Source organism: Saccopteryx bilineata, chromosome 6 (genome assembly GCF_036850765.1).
Source record: "Saccopteryx bilineata isolate mSacBil1 chromosome 6, mSacBil1_pri_phased_curated, whole genome shotgun sequence".
Taxonomy (NCBI): domain Eukaryota; kingdom Metazoa; phylum Chordata; class Mammalia; order Chiroptera; family Emballonuridae; genus Saccopteryx; species Saccopteryx bilineata.
Genome location: NC_089495.1, coordinates 150,182,217 through 150,200,438, shown reverse-complemented (window position 1 = coordinate 150,200,438; position 18,222 = coordinate 150,182,217). Strand labels below are relative to the sequence as shown.

Below are 18,222 nucleotides of genomic sequence, written 5' to 3'. Positions count from 1 at the left end.
AAACAATACCAGTTAATATTGGCTTTTTCCAAATTATGTAAGAGGTGGCTAAGAAACTTGAAATGTGTCTTTCATAGTTTAGAAATGCCTGTGACTAAGATGCTATTTGAAGTTAACTGCATCCTCTGCAGTTTAAATTATTTATCTTAGCATTTTTCCTGCTTCTGGTGGAAAATTTCTCATTTTCTATGTGCATTGTTTTGTGTCCTTGTGGGAGCATGGTTTGTGATGAAAAGAAATTTTCCATTTGGAATTTACTATAATACTGTAGATTAAATTTTTTGTTTTTGTTTTTTTATCCTGGGATAATATAGTGTGTGGATGAACACATTATAATCTTTACTGGCCTTCTTATAGTTCAGACTCCATGTTTGAACAGTTTTGGTGTTTTAATTTTAATTTTTTCTTCATCTTTTTTTAAAATTTGAATTTTGAAATTATTCAGAGTTTAATGTTGTGTTCTTGTTGTGAAATCTGTACTTTTGCATATGAGCAGATTCCTTTGAAAGCATTACCTGTCTGTAACTGGGAAAATGATCTAGCATTAGGTTTTTTTTTAACCCCTCAGCAAGTCTAAAAATACCTATTTTTCCTTTTCTTTTGGAATAAAGGAACCATGTGTAATTTTACTTGTGTATTTGTCTACAATACATAGTTTTATCCACCTGATCCTTTCAGCAACCTCACAAGGTCCTTATTATTATTTTCATGTTGTTGCTGAGGAAACTGAGATGCTTTGGCAAGTTACATAGTCAGGACTCAAAAAGTTTTTAAAAATTTAAAGCCCACATTCTTTACATTACTTTACAGCTACCTTTTGTCTTTTTCTGCTAGAATGATAGGACTTGCCAAAATTGCTTTTGTAATTAATACATACTATTTTATATTTCTGGGGCAGTTTTATTCATTCTAGTGTTATCAGATAACCTTAAAACTATCTGCCCACTTTAAAGATTATTTTCAGTGTTTATTTCAAATTTGGTATGCGATTCTGGCACTTAATTGATAAGGGATGCCCCCAAGTTAGCCTCCTGTCCTGAGAGTAAACAATTTTGCATTGCTAGGGAAAAATCTTTTTCTTTCTAACCAGAAGAGAGTGTCATATTTCAAATGCCATCTGTGATAAAGATTTTATAAATGATGATAAGGCAGTAGACGGGGACAGAAAATATTGTCAAATAAGACTTTTATTTAAGGGCTATATTTTCTCTAGTTTTCTCTTTTGTTCTCTCTTAGGTTCATTCTACTCATGGTTCTTTGTCTGCTTTTAAAACTGAAAATATAGGGATTTCTGGGAAGGACAGAGGAGAAAACAAAATAACATTTAGATAACCTAAAGCACAAAAATTTCTATTCAAGTAATGAATATGAAATGTCTAAAACTTTATCAAATTCCAAAATAGAGTATGCAAATGTTTATTTAGAAAGTAAATATTGAATTTAAAATTAAGCATAGGTGATGATATGAATAAAGCATTTTCCACATGTACACAAGGTATGCCAAGTGCCAGAGCCAAGAATCCAACTAATATCTTCTGAACTATTACTTGTTCAGTATAGCTTTACTACCTCCCCTAGAAGGAGATTGACTGGCTTTTCAGATTATAGAGAGTGAAAAATAAAATGCACACACCTACCTAAAATTATAAAAACATATCAAATACGTGTATGTGCATATATACCGGTATATCTGCATATATTTGTGCCTTTATATCTATATATGTAAGTTTTAAATAAACAAGCCATCAGTGCCATCTGCAGTCGAGAAAACTAGCCTATAATTTCTTAGCAGAAATCACTCTGCCTCGAGAATGTGGTCCTGGACTAGATATTTCTAATTAGTAATTTTGTAACAGACCTAATTACTTGATTTGAGGTTTGCATAGGAGAAAGCAGTAGATATATAAATTGGTAGGGCTTTCTTATAGGTCAGGGGATATAAAACATAAATTATTGTGCACAGCATGACTTAATATCTTCTATTTTGGGTTATTGCCCAGAAAATCTACATATGGAGCAAAATGTATTTTTTTGCTTGTAGATTTATTTATATTCATGGACAAGTCCGGCAGATCTTTTACTAGTCATGAAAGCAAGGCTTGTTTTTGTTATGTAATTGGGTCAGAATGTTTATAATGACTCCAAAGGAGCAGAAAACACTTTCCATGAAATGAGTCACCCTAAACTGAAAAAAAAAAATTTTTTTGTTCAAAGCTTTTAAAGAGATTTACCAGAGAACTTCTTTAATAATATAAAAGAAAGTATTTTCCTTTAAAAAGGTTTGGTGTTTTTTTTTAGGTAACATTTATTGATGCTTATTAGTGCTTTTACCTACACATTCTCTTCTCAGATATGTCCAAAAAAAAAAGCTGACAATTGGTTTCATAGTTCACGATGAGAACATTCAGAGTTGATTTAGATCTGACTTGAAAAGGAAGCTTTTCATGGAAAGTATGACATAGTAACTTTAGAAACATAAATTGCTCTATAATTTTATCCTTATCTAATTATTTCTTAGATATGTAGATTTAATTTTTTAAATAACTATGTAGTTTTCTTTTGTGTTTTTATGAGTAGATATATGAAATACGGTAAGTAATTTTCATGAAAATATCCTATTTGTTTTAGGTTTCAGATTATCTTGAAGTAATCAAGGAACCAATGGATTTATCAACAGTCATAACTAAAATTGATAAGCATAATTACCTGACTGCTAAGGATTTCCTGAAAGACATTGACCTCATCTGTAGCAATGCTTTAGAATATAATCCAGATAAGGACCCAGGAGGTAAGCACACAATAAGCAGGCTTCACGTTGGTGATTGAGTAGTTTCAAGTTTAAATACTAAAGCATGCCCATATTTCAGATCAATTTTAAAGACATATTAATTCCTCTTGATAAGGAACTAATACTAATATACTTAAATTATTAATTTGTTAAATAATGTACTTAAATTAGAGGATTTTATTATTGTATAATGTTCAAGGTTTAGTTTCCTCTACCTTTCACTTTTTATACTTAGATTCCTGTTTTGTCTAGGTAAGATGGAGAACTGATTGAGAATGTAGACATTTATTATTTAGTTACTATCACCAGTGCTGATAAACACTGGGAATTTTGAATTTGTGGGAGCTCATTATAGGATAATTACATATCAAAAGACCTCTTTAGGTAGACATTATCTGTTTTATAGATTGTGGGTATTTTTATGTAATTTTATTATTTTACTTCAAATCCTACCTAGTATTCAAGTCTGTAGTCCCAACTCTTTCAGTGCCTTCCAGGGAAGATTGCCAGGAACATAGCTGTAGTTTAACAGGTGAATATACTGATTCATGGTAATCAATGGAAATATACATATATATATATATTATGTGGAGCCTTGTAGGGTTTGCATTTGTGATAAGTGATTTTGGGGAAGAATGAAAGAAGGACTTTATAGTGGATTGGATACTTTTAGGGAGTGGGAGTAATTTTGTGATGAGGTAAAGAAGCTGGAAGGCGAGAAGACAGGAGCAAGATTAAAGCTGATGGGTAAAGAAGCAGCAATCATACTATCCATGGGAGGATTTTATTTCATTATTTTGGTGGATAGGATAATTTTTAGACATCATTATGGGATGGTCTTGTGTTTATCTTGTCCATCAGGGTCACAGAGTAGCCCTTTCCGACATTGGTGTTTTATAAATTTGTTTATATTTAACATGGGAAGACCAAGGTCTTAGCTGGCCAGCTCCCAGTTGACAAGGACTGATACTCTTTTTTTGCATTCTATTGAGAATTCTGTTTCTTCATCAGTGATAAACAAGTAAGATACTTTTTATTTTTTTAAAATGTATTTATGTTTCAGTTATCTGATAGTGAAAAGTGAATTCGAGTGGTTAGAGAAAGCCAGTTGAAAAGATCAGTCCAGATATTTCCCCCTGTGTAACTTAATTATAATCGTATTGAAATAATATTGCTTTTAAGAAAGAAGCAGTGATTTCTGGTGCATGATAACCTTTTACTACAGAATGCAGTTGTATAATCAAAGAACACGACTGTACCTCACAGTTACATTTGACATGGTACATTTGTAACTTTACTCCGCTGTTTTAGATGGAAAAATTCAAAAAGCATGATTTTGGTTCTGTTCAGATTATTTCATATCTTTAGTCAAGAGGCCTTTTTTTCTCCACAGCAACAGAACCACTTGTTATGTATTAAAAAACCCACCTCAGGGTCTGTTGTGTAGCAAGTGGAAATTACATGAATGTTGTATTACTGTTACAAGCTCCCATGAGTATTTGAAAGCTTACCATGTTCTGTTTTGCCAAATAGTTGGCCAGTTGGGTAAAAAACTAGCATATACATAGAAGACAAAAGCATGCATAGAAGGTAAAAGCAAAGATTTTGAAAGCTATACGTGTTGCCGAAGTGTTTATTTAGATTCGCTCCCTTGAGAATAATGTGGACAGAAATTAACTGTTAGCCAGAGATTTTTAATCTGTAGATTCTAAATGTGTTCAGTATCAGACATTTGATCACAATTAGTATCTTTTGTGATATATGATGTTTAACTGTTTCTCATTCTTTGTCTTATAGTGCATCCCTTCTCTAGCCCTCAAGCACATACCATTATTTAGCAAATTTTTGCTGAAATTTTAGCCCTAATTTTGCAGTCTCCTTTCAAAATCTTTTATTTTGTACCAGTTACTTAAGAATAAAGCTTACAGATTTACCAGCTTTTGGAGCTTTCTGTGGGTTGTGCTTCAGCCAAACTCATTCATATTTTCTTTAGTATTTGTGAATACCATGTGCTAGTTACTGAGCTGGGTGCTTACAGTACGAAGATGAATATGACAGTTCTTGCCTCTTGAAATAGAGATATTCAGTTCACTAATACATATTGAATAATTACTACGTGGCAGACATCATGCTATGTTATGGTATTAGTTTGCTAGGGCTTTAATAACAAAATATTACAGGTGGCTTAAACAAACATACTTATTTTCTGATAGTTCTGGAGGTGGTGTTGGGAGGTTTGGTTCCCCCTGAAGCCTCTCTCCTTGGCTGGCAGAAGGCTCTCCTATCGCTGTGTCCTCACATGGTCTTTTCTCCGTGAGCGTGCACCCTTGGTATATCCAAATTTCCTCTTATCAGGACATAGATCAGATTGGATTAGGGCCTATCATGTGACCTTATTTTACCTTAATTACCTCTTTAAAGGCTCTATTTCACATATAGTCACATCTGAGGTACTGGGAGAGCTTCAACATATGAATTTTTTTGGGAGATGACACAATTTAGCTCATAACAGTTTATATACTTATATATATACTCATATTTATATATACTCATATATTTATATACATACAGAGATAAATACAGTTGCCTTGCTATCTAAAAACTCACTGTTTTTTAGTAATGACAAATATCTAATTATTGATTAGTATAATAAAAATATAATTAAGGTATGGAGATAGCATTGAGGCGGCAACAGATCATTTTAATGCAGTTTCATTAGGTTTGTATTAGAAATATGTGCACAGTGTGCATGGAGCACAGAGATGAAGCCATTGCCTCGAGTTGAATGAGGGTAGGAAGGGCATTCATTCTAGGCTGAGAGAAGAGGTATGTAAGTAGTGTATGAAGGTATGAAAAAAATAGCATGGCTGGAGAACAGAGTGCCTGTGGAGGAGTGCTGGGAAATCCTCCCACTTTGCTATCAGTCTGGACATATAGCTACTTTAAGATGTTCATTGTAGTTTCTTGTTTATAGTAGCTAAAATTTGAATCATCTTAAAACATTAAAAAATAGAGCAGTAGGTCTGAAAATTAAGGTACATTCTTCTTTGGCTTGTTACATAGCCATTAAAGTTTGGTTTTCAAAGAATGAAGAAAAGAAAAACAACAAAATATGTGAAAAAATAATTTTGAAGCCATTGGATATCAGGAAATGAAGGAAAGTAATTTTTAAAAGAGGAGAAGGCCCTGGCCGGTTGGCTCGGTGGTAGAGCGTTGGCCTGGAGTGCGGAAGTCCTGGGTTCGATTCTCGGCCAGGGCACACAGGAGAAGCACCCATCTGCTTCTCCACTCCTCCCCCTCTCCTTCCTCTCTGTCTCTCTCTTCCCCTCCTGCAGCCGAGGCTCCATTGGAGCAAAGTTGGCCCGGGTGCTGGGGATGGCTCCTTGGCCTCTGCCCCAGGCGCTAGAGTGGCTTTGGTCGGGACAGAGCGACGCCCTGGATGGGCAAAGCATCGCCCCCTGGTGGGCGTGCTGGGTGGATCCCGGTCAGGCGCATGCGGGAGTCTGTCTGACTGCCTCCCCGTTTCCAGCTTCAGAAAAATACAAAAAAAAAAAAAAAAATAGAGGAGAACTGAGAAGTTGAGCACTATAGTTGCCTAGAAAGTTTCTAGACTGTAACATGGGAAGGAAGAACCCAGGCAGAGTCTGGAATTTGCCCTTAGTAAAAGAGATAGAGCTGAGAATATAAGGAGGACAAAGTGGGTAGAGATGTCAGGGCAGAGTACCAGAAAGAAGAATGCTGCATGGAGAGAGCACTCAGAGGTCTGCAGAAGATTGTCCTCCAGGCATCAGTTGGACATTGATCAGTATATACATGTGAGGAAGCTACCCGAGGCCAGAGAAAGAGAATATTCTTTGAAGATCACCAGGGTTAAGGCCTTGGCCAGTTTGCTCAGTGGATAGAGTATTGGCCCAGCATATGAACATCCTGGGTTCCATCCCTGTTCAGGGCACACAGGAGAAGCGACCATCTGCTTCTTTTTCCCTCCCTCTTCCTCTTATCTCTCTCTTACCTTCTTGCAGCCAGTGGCTTTATTGGTTTGAGCATTGGCCCCAGGCACTGAGGATAGCCCAGTTGTTCCAAGTGTTGGCCTTAGGTTTTGAGGATAGCTCAGTTGATTTGAACATCAGCCCCCCAATGGGGGTAGCTGAGTGGATCCAAGTTGGGGTGCATGTAGGAGTCTAGCTCACTATCTCCCCTTCTCTCACTTTTAAAAAAAGATCACCAGGGTTAGCAGTAGAATTAATAATCCAACAAGGAGATAAAATGGAATTATAAATGTGTGTGTGTGTGTGTGTATAAAATCTAAAACAAGTGAGAAAAAGATGAAAAAATAAATACCAACCAAATTGATAATCATATAAATCACATTAAATGTAAATGGTCTAGCCCCCTGGTAGCAAGCTGCGGCTCACGCGCCAGATATGGCTCTTTGGCCCCTTGAGTATGGCTCTTCCACAAAATACCACATGTAGGCGCTGCCTCGATAAGGAATATACCTACCTATATAGTTTAAGTTTAACAGCTTTGGCTCTCAAAAAAGAAATTTCAATTGTTGTATTGTTGACATTTGGCTCTTCTGACAAATGAGCTTGCCGACCACTGGTCTAGGCAGATCCGAGATAGCAGTGGAGTAGGTTGATGTTACACTCATCCCCCAGAACCAAACTGGAATTACAACTAAAATATAGGACAGTCAACCTGAATAACCAATTGAAGACTAGCTGAAGAGAAGTCTTATAACCAAGGATTTACAGAAGAAGCCACATTGATGCTGGTAGATGTGAAAAGAGCAGGGCCTGCTCCTATAGGCTTGGCTGAAATGCAGGAGGGACACTTCATCTGCAGAGCTTCCCCTGAGGAGCTGGGGTCTCAACCCCAAGCGGGGTTTCTCAGCCCAGAGCACATATGGCTGTGTTAATATCCAAAATTTATAAAGAATTTATACAACTCAACACCAAAAAACCCAAACAGTCCATTTTAAAAATGAGCAAAGAACCTGAATAGATACTTCTCCAAAGAGGACATAGAGATGGCCAATAGAAATATGAAAAGATGTTCAACAACTCTGATCATCAGAGAAAATGCAAAGTAAAACCACAATGAGGTATCACCTCACCCCTGTCAGAATGGCCATCATCAATAAGTCAGCAAACAACAAGTGTTGGTGAGGGTGTGGAGAAAGGGAATCCTTGTGCACTGTGGAGGGAATGCAGGCTGGTGCGGCCACTGGAAAGCAGTATGGAGGTTCCTCAAAAAATTAAAAATGGAACTGCCTTATCACCCGAGTGATTCCACTTCTGGGAATATATTCAGAGTAACCGGAAACACTTATTTGAAAGGATATATGCACAGCTGTGTTCGTTGCAATGTTAGGTATAATAATCAAGACTAGAAAGCAGCCCTAGTTCCCATCAGTGGATTAAAAAAAAAATTTGTGGTACCTTTACGTAATAGATTATTCCATGGCCATAAAAAAGGAAGGAAATCTTGCCTTTTGTGACAGTGTGGATGGACCTGGAGAGTATTATACTAAGTGAAATAAGCCAGTCAGAAAAAGACAGATACCATATGATTTTACTTATATGTGGAATCTGATGAACAAAATAGAAACAGACTCATAGATAGAGAACAGATTGATAGTTGTTAGAGGTGATGGTGGTCGAGGGCTAGGTGAAAAAGTAAAGGGATTTAAAAAATCTCTGAAGACGACAGTATGGTGATGACCGGAGGGAAGAGAGTGGGAGGAGTGGAGGCAGAGGGAATGAAGGGGAATAAGGTAATGGAAGGAGACTGTGAGGTGAGCACACAAGACAGTTTACAGATTGATGTATTAAAGAATTTTATACCTAAAACATATTTTATTAACTAATGTCTCCAGTAAATTAAAAAAAATTGAAAATAAATGTAAATAGTATAAACCAGGAATAACAAACTGGCTGCCTGGTTTTATAAATGAAGTTTTTTTGTTGTTTTTTTTTTAAACGGGAAGACAACGATGCATACATTTATGTAATACTGTCTGTGGCTGTTTTTATGCTACTAGGACGATTTTGAGTACTTGCCAGAAACCCTATGACCCGTGAAGTCTAACATGTTTACTCTCTGGCTCTATACAAAAAAAAATTGCTGACCCCCAGCATAAACATCCTAGATAAAAGCAACGGTGATCAGACTGGATAAAAAAAGCAAAGATCCAACCAAATGCCATTTATAAGAAACCCACCCAGTTTATGAGACTGACACATTCATTACCTGCTGTGCTACTGAGGCATCTTTTCAAGAACCCCACTTTAAATATAAGGCTACAGATAGGTTAAAAAGAAGTTGAAAAAGATATATTAATACCAAGCAAAGGGAAGCTGGTATGGTTATATAAATACTAACATAGGTTTCAGATGAAAGACTATTATTACCTGGGATAAAGGTTATTTCATAATCATCAAATAATTAAACAATTCTAAACATTTATGCCTCTGATAACAAAGCTTCAAAATTCATTAAGCAAAAACTGATAGAACTGCAAGGAGATATAAAATTAAACTTGAAGATCTTTTGAGGATTTCAATTAAGTCATGTTTCTTTCCTGCTCAGATCTTTTCAATGACTTTTCATTGCGCTTAGGATAAAATCTAAAAGCCTTTAAATATGGTCAGATTCCTGTTTGCCTCTTGCTGACTGTGTTCTAAGCACACAGGCTATCTTTCTTTCATTTTCTTGAAGTCTCCAAGATCTTTTTACTCCAGAACTTTCTCATGGTATTATCTGAGCCTGCACTGGCTTTTCTAGACTTTCAGTGGCTGCTCCAGTGTATGCTTCGGGTCTCAGCCTCAGCCTCCATTTCAGAGAGCCTTTTCCTGACTAGCCCAGCCTCAGTGGGCACCCACATCAATACCCTATAGGTTTTAAAATTTTTTTAATTTTTATTTATTCATTTTAGAGAGGAGAGGGAGAGACAGAGAAAGAGAGAGAGGAGAGACAGAGAGAGAGAAGGGGGGGGGGAGCTGGAAGCATCAACTCCCATATGTGCCTTGACCAGGCAAGCCCAGGGTTTCGAACTGGCGACCTCAGCATTTCCAGGTCGATGCTTTATCCACTGAGCCACCACAGGTCAGGCAAGTTATTCAGTGGTTTTGGGGTTGGGGTGGTGGTGTTTATATGTGTGTGTGAGGTTATTTCGTTAATACCTCTTTCTTATAGTAGTTTAAAAAGCTCCTTGAAAGTGAAAACGTTGTTTTGTTCACCACTATGTAGCCATCACCTACTCAGTTCCTGGTATAGTTGATAACATTTATTGAATGAATATTTAAAGAAAAATATATTGAAAGGAAATACATCAGTGGTTGCCTTTTGAGTACTGCATGCTTGTTTTTGTAAGATTTCCGCAGTGAGTTTCTAATAAAATTATGTCTTTATACTTTTTGTATTTTCTAGAAATGAAAAGGCAAATGTTATTTTGAGACTTTGGGTTCTAGTTGTTGATACTGTTACAAAATAAGAGCCTTTGACATACTATTTCTTGGCTTTTTCTAAGCTGCATGGCTCTAGAGGGCGCTGTTTACATTGTATTGTTTATGAATGAAGACTTCTGAATAAGCATAAAACAAAGACCCTGCTTTTAGTACCAATTTTAGGTATAGTTTACCTTGAACTATGTAATAGGCTTTCATATCTGAAGAGGGCTTATTGTTCATGAGCTTACAGCCAAAAAATACTAGTATTTCTCTTCCTGGATCTACCTACAATTTTTATACCATTTTGCATTCTGTAGCTTAAAATATCTTTCTGTATTTGTCTGTTTCTGTCTTGGTTTTTAAAGATCACCCTTACTTAGAACATATTCTTCAGCACAGTTTTCACTTATGGAGATAGTTATGTAAGGATTTCTGATTTCTCAGAATCCATGTATGGGAACTCTGGTGCTGGGTATATGGTGAATATCCTAGATCTTTTTAAAGATTTTATTGAAACTCATACATTTTTATTTTCAAAAATGTAAAATAAAGTAATATAATTGAGGTAATAATTTGTTAAATAGACTTAGTACTTTGAAGTTCTAAAAGTATAGTTTTCAGAGAATTATCAACTTGATTGAATAGCTTATATTTTCTTACTTGTCACTTAAATGAACTCACATATGCTTTGTACAATTTTATTTAAATGTATGTATTTTTTTTACCTCTCATTAAAATGCCCTTTGTTAATATCTTTTTTTTAAATTAATTTTAATGGAGTGACATTGATAAATCAGGGTACATATGTTCAGAGAAAACATCTCCAGGTTATTCTGACATTTGATTATGCTGCATTCCCATCACCCAAAGTCCAGTTGTCTTCTGTTACCTTCTAACTGGTTTTCTTTGTGCCCTCCCCTCCCCCAACCCCTTCCCTTCTCCTCCCCCCCACCCTGCAATCCCCACACTCTTGTCCATGTCTCTGAGTCTCATTTTTATGTCCCACCTATGTATGGAATCATATAGTTCTTAGTTTTTTCTGATTTACTTATTTCGCTCAGTATAATGTTATCAAGGTCCATCCATGTTGTTGTAAATGATCCAATGTCATCATTTCTTATTGTTAATATCATTTTATTTATACATGTACTAAATGTATACCAATGTTTTTAACAGACAAAATAATTAGGCACAGGGCTTGCACCCTGAAGGACACTGCACACGCCATCATTGCTGCGGAACTAGACCCAGAGTTTAATAAACTCTGTGAAGAAATTAAGGAAGCAAGAATAAAAAGAGGTAAGTTATAGACATGGACTTGCTGCCAAAGACCAAGACTCATTGGGTGTCCTTGGACGCTGTTTCTTCAGGGTTCCCGGTGTCGTGAAAATAATGTATTTTCCGGCACAGTCTTTAATTTCTGATTCTGATGTGTGTCATGTAAATTCTCAAAACTTTATTTAAAAACTTTACTTCCTGTTAAAATTTTAGTGTGACAGTACAAGTTGCTGAAATAAAGTGCTTCTTACTGAAATTTCTTTTTGTTGTTTATTTCTGTTCTTAAAAAATTTAGATAGGCTTTCATATCTGAAGATGGTTTATTGATCATGAGCTTACACCCAATACTACTACTTTAAAAAATTTTTTAGGAATACTTTTCTTTCTTTCCATATTGAAGTTAATGGGCAGTTTTTTTTAACATAAACACAAGTAGCAAATATGGTTTGTTCATTCACTAAAAAATCCTTTCCTTGAGGAACTCACACTTGAGTAGGAGAGAGAGTGAAATCCAGTACAGTGTGGTGTATGCTCTGGTTGGAGTGTGTTTGTGGCACAGGTAAGAGACCCCTGTACATGTACAGAGGCACAGAGATGTGAAACCGCATGGTATATTAGAACTGCACACTGTTTGCTATTGCTAAGGATGTATAGAATGGTGAGAAATGGGGCTCAAGAGGTGAGCTGCTTCTAGGACCCTGAAATTATTAAGAAGCTTTTCTTCTACTTCTTTAGACAGGCATGTCCTGGCCACCTAATCTAATTAGGCTCTGGTTGTCATAGCACTTTGCATTGTGTTATTCCTCCCTTCCTTACTTGGTGTTGTTCATAGCTCCACCGCAGTCCCCAGAATTGTGTCTAGTATACAACAGGTTTTCTGTAAATACCTGAGTAAATTGATGCCTGGCTAAGGAGCTTGGGCTTTTATCTATAGGCCAGTGTTTTTTGTAGTGGTGCACCTGTTTCCCACATTAGCTTAGACCCACTGAGTTAGGTTCTCTGAGAGTAGTAAGGCTGAGGACTCTGCACTATTCAAGAGGGTTTTATATACACTGGAGGCTGAGAACCATTGCCATAGGCAGTCGGAGTTGTTGGAGTATTTTAAGCTGTGGAATGAACTGGTGAATTGCCCTGGCATCAAGAAATAGCGAGGTCTCAGTGTGGAGGGTAGGAAAATGACAGACCAGTTCAGAACTCTTGGAGCCAGTGTAGAAAACAGTTTGGTAGTTCTAAAAAGTTAAACTTAACATTTACCATATGACCCAGTGATTCTACTCTAGGAATCTACTCAAGAGAAATGAAAACATGCCTATATAAAGACTTTCGCAGCATTAATCACAACAACTAAAATGTGGAAACAGCCCAAATGTCTGTCAGTTGGAATGGTAAGCAAAACGGTATATCATACATGGTATACTGCTCAGCCATAAAAAGGAGCACAGTACTGGTGCACACTACAACATAGATGTGCTTCAGAAACATTTGTGAAGTGAAAGAGGCCAGCCCGAAAAGACCACGTACTGTATGATTTTATGTCTATGAAATGCTCACAAAGGCAAGGATGTAGAGCTAGAAAGTGGATTAGCGGTTGCCTGGGGTAGATACTGAAGATTGGGGTGCTGTGATGATTGCATAGCGCTGTAACTTCACTAAAAAGCATTTAAGTGTATGATTTTTACATTATCTACATTGTACTTTACTAAAGCTGTTGTAGTTATTGAGAGTTTTAATTAGTGAAATGTGGATTAACATAAGAGTGATGTGGCTGTCGGGGTGAAGGGCTTCGTGAAGGGAACGAAGAGTCAACATTGGCCGCCCTGTTAGTGGTTTAATGTTAGTGGATGCTAATGCCACCAGTAGCGATAGGGGGTATATAAGAATTTTTTAAACAGGCTTTTTTTGTGGGGAAGGATAACTTGACCTATCTTTAGGATAGCCAGTGGGAGAGCTCGAATAGACAGCTGGCTATATGGATTAGGAAAGTGCCAGAGATGCCTGGCTAGAGCTGTGGGTTTGGGAATTACTGTATAATGGTAGTAGAGACCGAGGTGAGAGCGCCACCTTGTGATGCAGGAGTGAGAAGAACAGGGATTCCAGACACAACCCTGGGAAACATCAATGTTGAGGGATCACAGAGCACAGAGAGATCTGGTGAAAACTGAGATGGAACAGTTACTCTTACGGAGCTCAGTGCAGGAAAACCAGACTTCACTGAAGTGCGGTGTGACAGGCAGCGGATCAGATGGAAACAGTTTGTGTGAACGAGGTTTACTGGCCCAGTAAACTCACAGACTAAGATGGCAGAAATCATAACTTTTAAAATATCTACAATCTATAAAAATGTGGGCCCTGGCCGGTTGGCTCAGTGGTAGAGCGTCGGCCTGGCGTGCAGAAGTCCCGGGTATGATTCCCGGCCAGGGCACACAGGAGAAGCACCCATCTGCTTCTCCACTCCTCCCCCTTTCCTCTCTGTTTCTCTCTTCCCCTCCCGCAGCCGAGGCTCCATTTGAGCAAAGATGGCCCGGGCGCTGGGGATGGCTCCTTGGCCTCTGCCCCAGGTGCTGGAGTGGCTCTGGTTGCGGCAGAGCGACGCCCCGGAGGGGCAGAGCATCGCCCTCTGGTGGGCAGAGCGTCGCCCCCTGGTGGGCGTGCCGGGTGGATCCCGGTCAGGCACATGCGGGAGTCTGTCTGACTGTCTCACCCCGTTTCTAGCTTCAGAAAAATACAAAAAAAAAAAAAAAATGTGAACTGTATTGCTTTGCAAATTAACATGGGACCCCTTTGGGGATTAAGTGTAAGCATCACCTTCCAGGTTATTTTTATGATTTTTTATCTAGTTTCCTTCCCATCTTAAAAGATACTATTTTCATCCAAATTATAAACTGTCCAAGTATAATTAATGACTAAAACTCAGTTCTGTATTTCCAACTCTTTTTGAACCTTGTTGGTGTATGTAGCTAGGAATATTTAAATAGGTACTGCTTATCTTCTGCGTGCAGGCCTATCGGTAACGGCGGAACAAATAAATCCTCATGGTACTGGAGCTCGGAAGGCAGAAACTAGAGTTGAAGAGGCATTTCGGCACAAACAAAGAAATCTAATGGATGTCTGGCACAACTCTGCAAATAAATGTGCGTGTGAGTGTTCGAGACCATGTTATCCAGCAGTGGGAACAACTGAGAATGATGTGGGTTTCCTAGGCACTGGGTACGCATACCAAAGCGGGGCTGTCCCTGCAGCTCTTTTTATCTTTCCCGTCAGGTGAAGAGCTTGTGGGGTAAGAGGCTGAATCACAAATGTATTTCTTTAACCCTATTTACTCTTTTCTGTTCCCATTCAGTATTTGCTGTTGTAACTGAATGAAGCTTGAATGTTCTTAGTTTTAAACTTTGGAATTAGGGTGAAGATGTGGAGCCGAGGTATTTTTTTATCTACCCATCTCCAGCCTCAAACCCTTGCTGTATGCAACGCGAGATGTTGTCTTTATGGTGGCAGTGGAAACTCTGGCTGAAGAGAGGGGCTGATTTGATAGCAGGAAGTTGATTTTTTTAAGAAACTGTTTTGTGCTGAGTTCAAAAAATCTGTACAGCCTCCTTTATCTAATTTTGTTTAGAAGATCTATTTAGAGGGAATATTTAGTGTTTAGGTTGTCTTCAATTTTTCTTATTCATGGTGATCTGTAAAATTCTCAAAGACCAGTGTTAATAAACATAGCATCTTTGTAGTAAGGTACTTAGGTCTCACTGCAGGTAGCCATCCTTGGTAGAGAGGCGCTGTTCTGGGGTGCGAGGGTGGTGACACTGCAGTGGTGACTCTAGCTGTCTGCAAAGCTGGTCATACCTGCTCTTTCAACAATGGCACTGAATTTGCATGAATGAACTGTCCCTACTTTTTAGCTTGTCCTTTTTGGAATAAGGCCTTCATATATGAGACTTTTTTTTCTTCTGGCACATCATGGTGCATTTAGTTTCATGAAACTGGTTAAAGTTATTTGGCCCAGTTGTATCTCAGATTATGACCTGGATTATGTAACAAAACACTTTGATTTAAAACTTAAAATCCTTTACATTCTCTGCACCTGATACAAACAATTAGTAACTCAAACAAGTTGGATATGGGCTTTAAGCAGTTTAAGTTTCTTTAAGTATTAAAGTGTTCCTTTAATCTACAAAGGAGTTTTGTTTTCTCTTACCAGTAGATGGCATATTTGACTTGTGATGTGTCTTGTTTTATATTAACTTAACCCATAAATCTAAATGTCCCTAAAACAGAGTTGCTTTCCTAAGGTCTTAATTTTGGAAACAAGCTCAAAGATACTATAAATATTGACTCTAAAGATTGTGCCTCTAAATGGGCTTTTCACACAAGCATCCCTGAAAAGAAAAGTAGTATATAAATACACACTCCTGCCACAAACAGGTGCTATGGAGATTGGGCAGTGACTAAAACAAACCCTATTCTGGTGGAGCTTATAAAATATTTCTCTTATTTTTCTAAAATAATACTGACTGTTAGAAATAGTTAAATAAGGAGTGAGAAAATTTCTCTAGTTGGATCTCTCCCCAAGTAAGAACTTTTTTCCTGTTCTTAGCTGGGATGAAAGTGTTAGAAGTAAACTAGCTTCAGGAGGCTTCTGGCCTTTGTTTAATGAACTACATACATATCAAGTAATTGGGCTGGCTCTTGACTGAGCAGTGTTCAGCCTCTTGCTCTGGAGTTTCATGGCTTTAATGAGGAAAGAAAAGGGGAACCATTTGTACTTTCGGTTACATGGTTGGAGAATAAGTGAGACCACAATGTCAGGAATGCCTTGTTAGGTAGTAAAGACCTAACGGCTCACCTTTTAGAGAAAGAGCAAGCTAAATACTTTTCTTTCATATTTTTGTGGGCTGGATTAGTTTTTCTTATAATTAATGGAATGCTTATGAATGTCCATCACTTTAGCCTTTGTCCAGCTTTTAACAGTAGACTAATACAGAACTTTCTTTTCCAACTAACCCTGTGATTGTAAATTGTAAACAGAAATTACAGGGGTAAAAGGAATGGAAGGATGATTCTAATGATATTACAGTTTTGAAGGGAAAATATATTTTGAGCCAAGTGACTACCTTGAATTTTGGAAATGATTTCAGAAATCTTTAGTAGATTTACTCTTAGATAAGAAAGAAGAATATATATATCACAATTTGTTGATTTCCTGTGAATATCTTGACATCTTTATAGACTTAGTACAGATTAAAAATGAAAGGATGAAAAATGCATGCAAAAACACTACACGGTTGCTGGATTATAAGTTCATATTAAGCAGTATGATATAAGAAATAAGAAACAAAGGTGTCATAAGGCCCTATTACTTTCTACTTTTTCAAAAGCAATTCTTAAACTGTGGATTAAACAGTCTACATTTAGTGATCTCATGTTTGTATTTCCTTTTTAAAATGTCCTGCCAGGAAGCTGTTCAGCTTTTATATATTAAAAGTATATATTGGCCCTGGCCAGTAGTCCAGTGGATAGAACATTGACCCAGTGTATGGATGTCCCAGGTTTGATTCCCAGTTAGGGCACACAGCAGAAGTGACCATCTGCTTCTCCCCTTTCAACCTCCCCCTTCTCTTCCTCTTTCTTCCTGCAGTCAGTAACTCAGTTCTTTTGAGCATGGCTCTAGGTGCTAAAAATAGCTTGGTATTTGAGCATCGGCCCCAGACAGCATTGCCAGGTGGATCCCATTTGGGTGCATGTGGGAGTTGACTTCATTATCTCCCCTCCTCTCACCTAAAAAAAAAAAGTATAATCTTTTTAATAATCAAGCCATACTTGACATTACTTTTATAGCCTTGGGAAAAAATGAGTTGTTTTTACCCTGATGGCTTTCTTTTTGTGTGTGTGTGTGTGTGACAGAGAGAGAGAAAGAGAGAGAGAGAGGGACAGATAGGGACAAACAGGAAGGAGGGAGAGAGATGAGAAGCATCAATTCTTCATTGTGGCACCTTAGTTCATTGATTGCTTTCTCATATGTGCCTTGACCAGGGGGCTACAGCAGACCAAGGGACCCCTTGCTCAAACTAGATGAGCCCGCGCTCAAGCCGGCGACCTCGGAGTTTAGAACCTGGGCTCTCTGTGTCCCAGTCCGATGCTCTATCCACTGCGCCACTGCCTGGTCAGGCCCTGATGGCTTTCAGTAAACTAATATTTAGAATTTGGTGTCAGATATCAGAAGTAACAGATGTCTAGTTATGCTTTAATAACTTTTATATTAAGATTTCTTTGTGCCTCTGTCCCAAATTGCAAAAAAAGAGTTCACTTTTTGCTTATTTAAGGGACAGTGGAATAGACTTGTATAACCAGCTATCTTTGATAAATACATGAGAAATTAAAGATGCCTGGGTCCACCATACATGCAAGGGCCAGCTGTGTACTCATAAAGCTCAGGATAGTTTATAGCATCTAAGAGTACAATTCTTTTTTTTTGTTTAATTCAGTGAGAGGAAGGGAGGCAGAGAGACAGATTCCTGCATGCACCCTGACCAGGACTCCTGCATGCGCCCTGACTGGGATCCAGTTGCCACTGGGGATGATGCTCTGCCCATTTGGGCGTTGCTTCATTGCACAGCAACCGAGTTCTTAGTGCCTGAGGCAGAGGCCATGGAGCCATCCTCAGCGCCCAGGGCCAACTCGCTCCAATTGAGCCATGGCTGCAGGATG

At 38.0% G+C, this 18,222-nt stretch overlaps 1 protein-coding gene across 5 annotated transcripts in view; it reads left to right on the top strand.

Moving 5' to 3' along the window:
- ATAD2B (ATPase family AAA domain containing 2B) overlaps nt 1-18,222 on the top strand; it is a 164,116-nt gene that overhangs the window by 135,931 nt on the left and 9,963 nt on the right. For 4 of the 5 annotated variants that reach the window (XM_066234023.1, XM_066234022.1, XM_066234020.1 and 1 more), the window contains 3 exons: nt 2,629-2,788; nt 11,419-11,541; nt 14,520-14,657. In XM_066234023.1, the coding sequence (XP_066090120.1) occupies nt 2,629-2,788; nt 11,419-11,541; nt 14,520-14,657 (421 nt within the window). The remainder of the gene's footprint in view (nt 1-2,628; nt 2,789-11,418; nt 11,542-14,519; nt 14,658-18,222) is intronic. The other variant, XM_066234019.1, reaches the window with a different exon arrangement.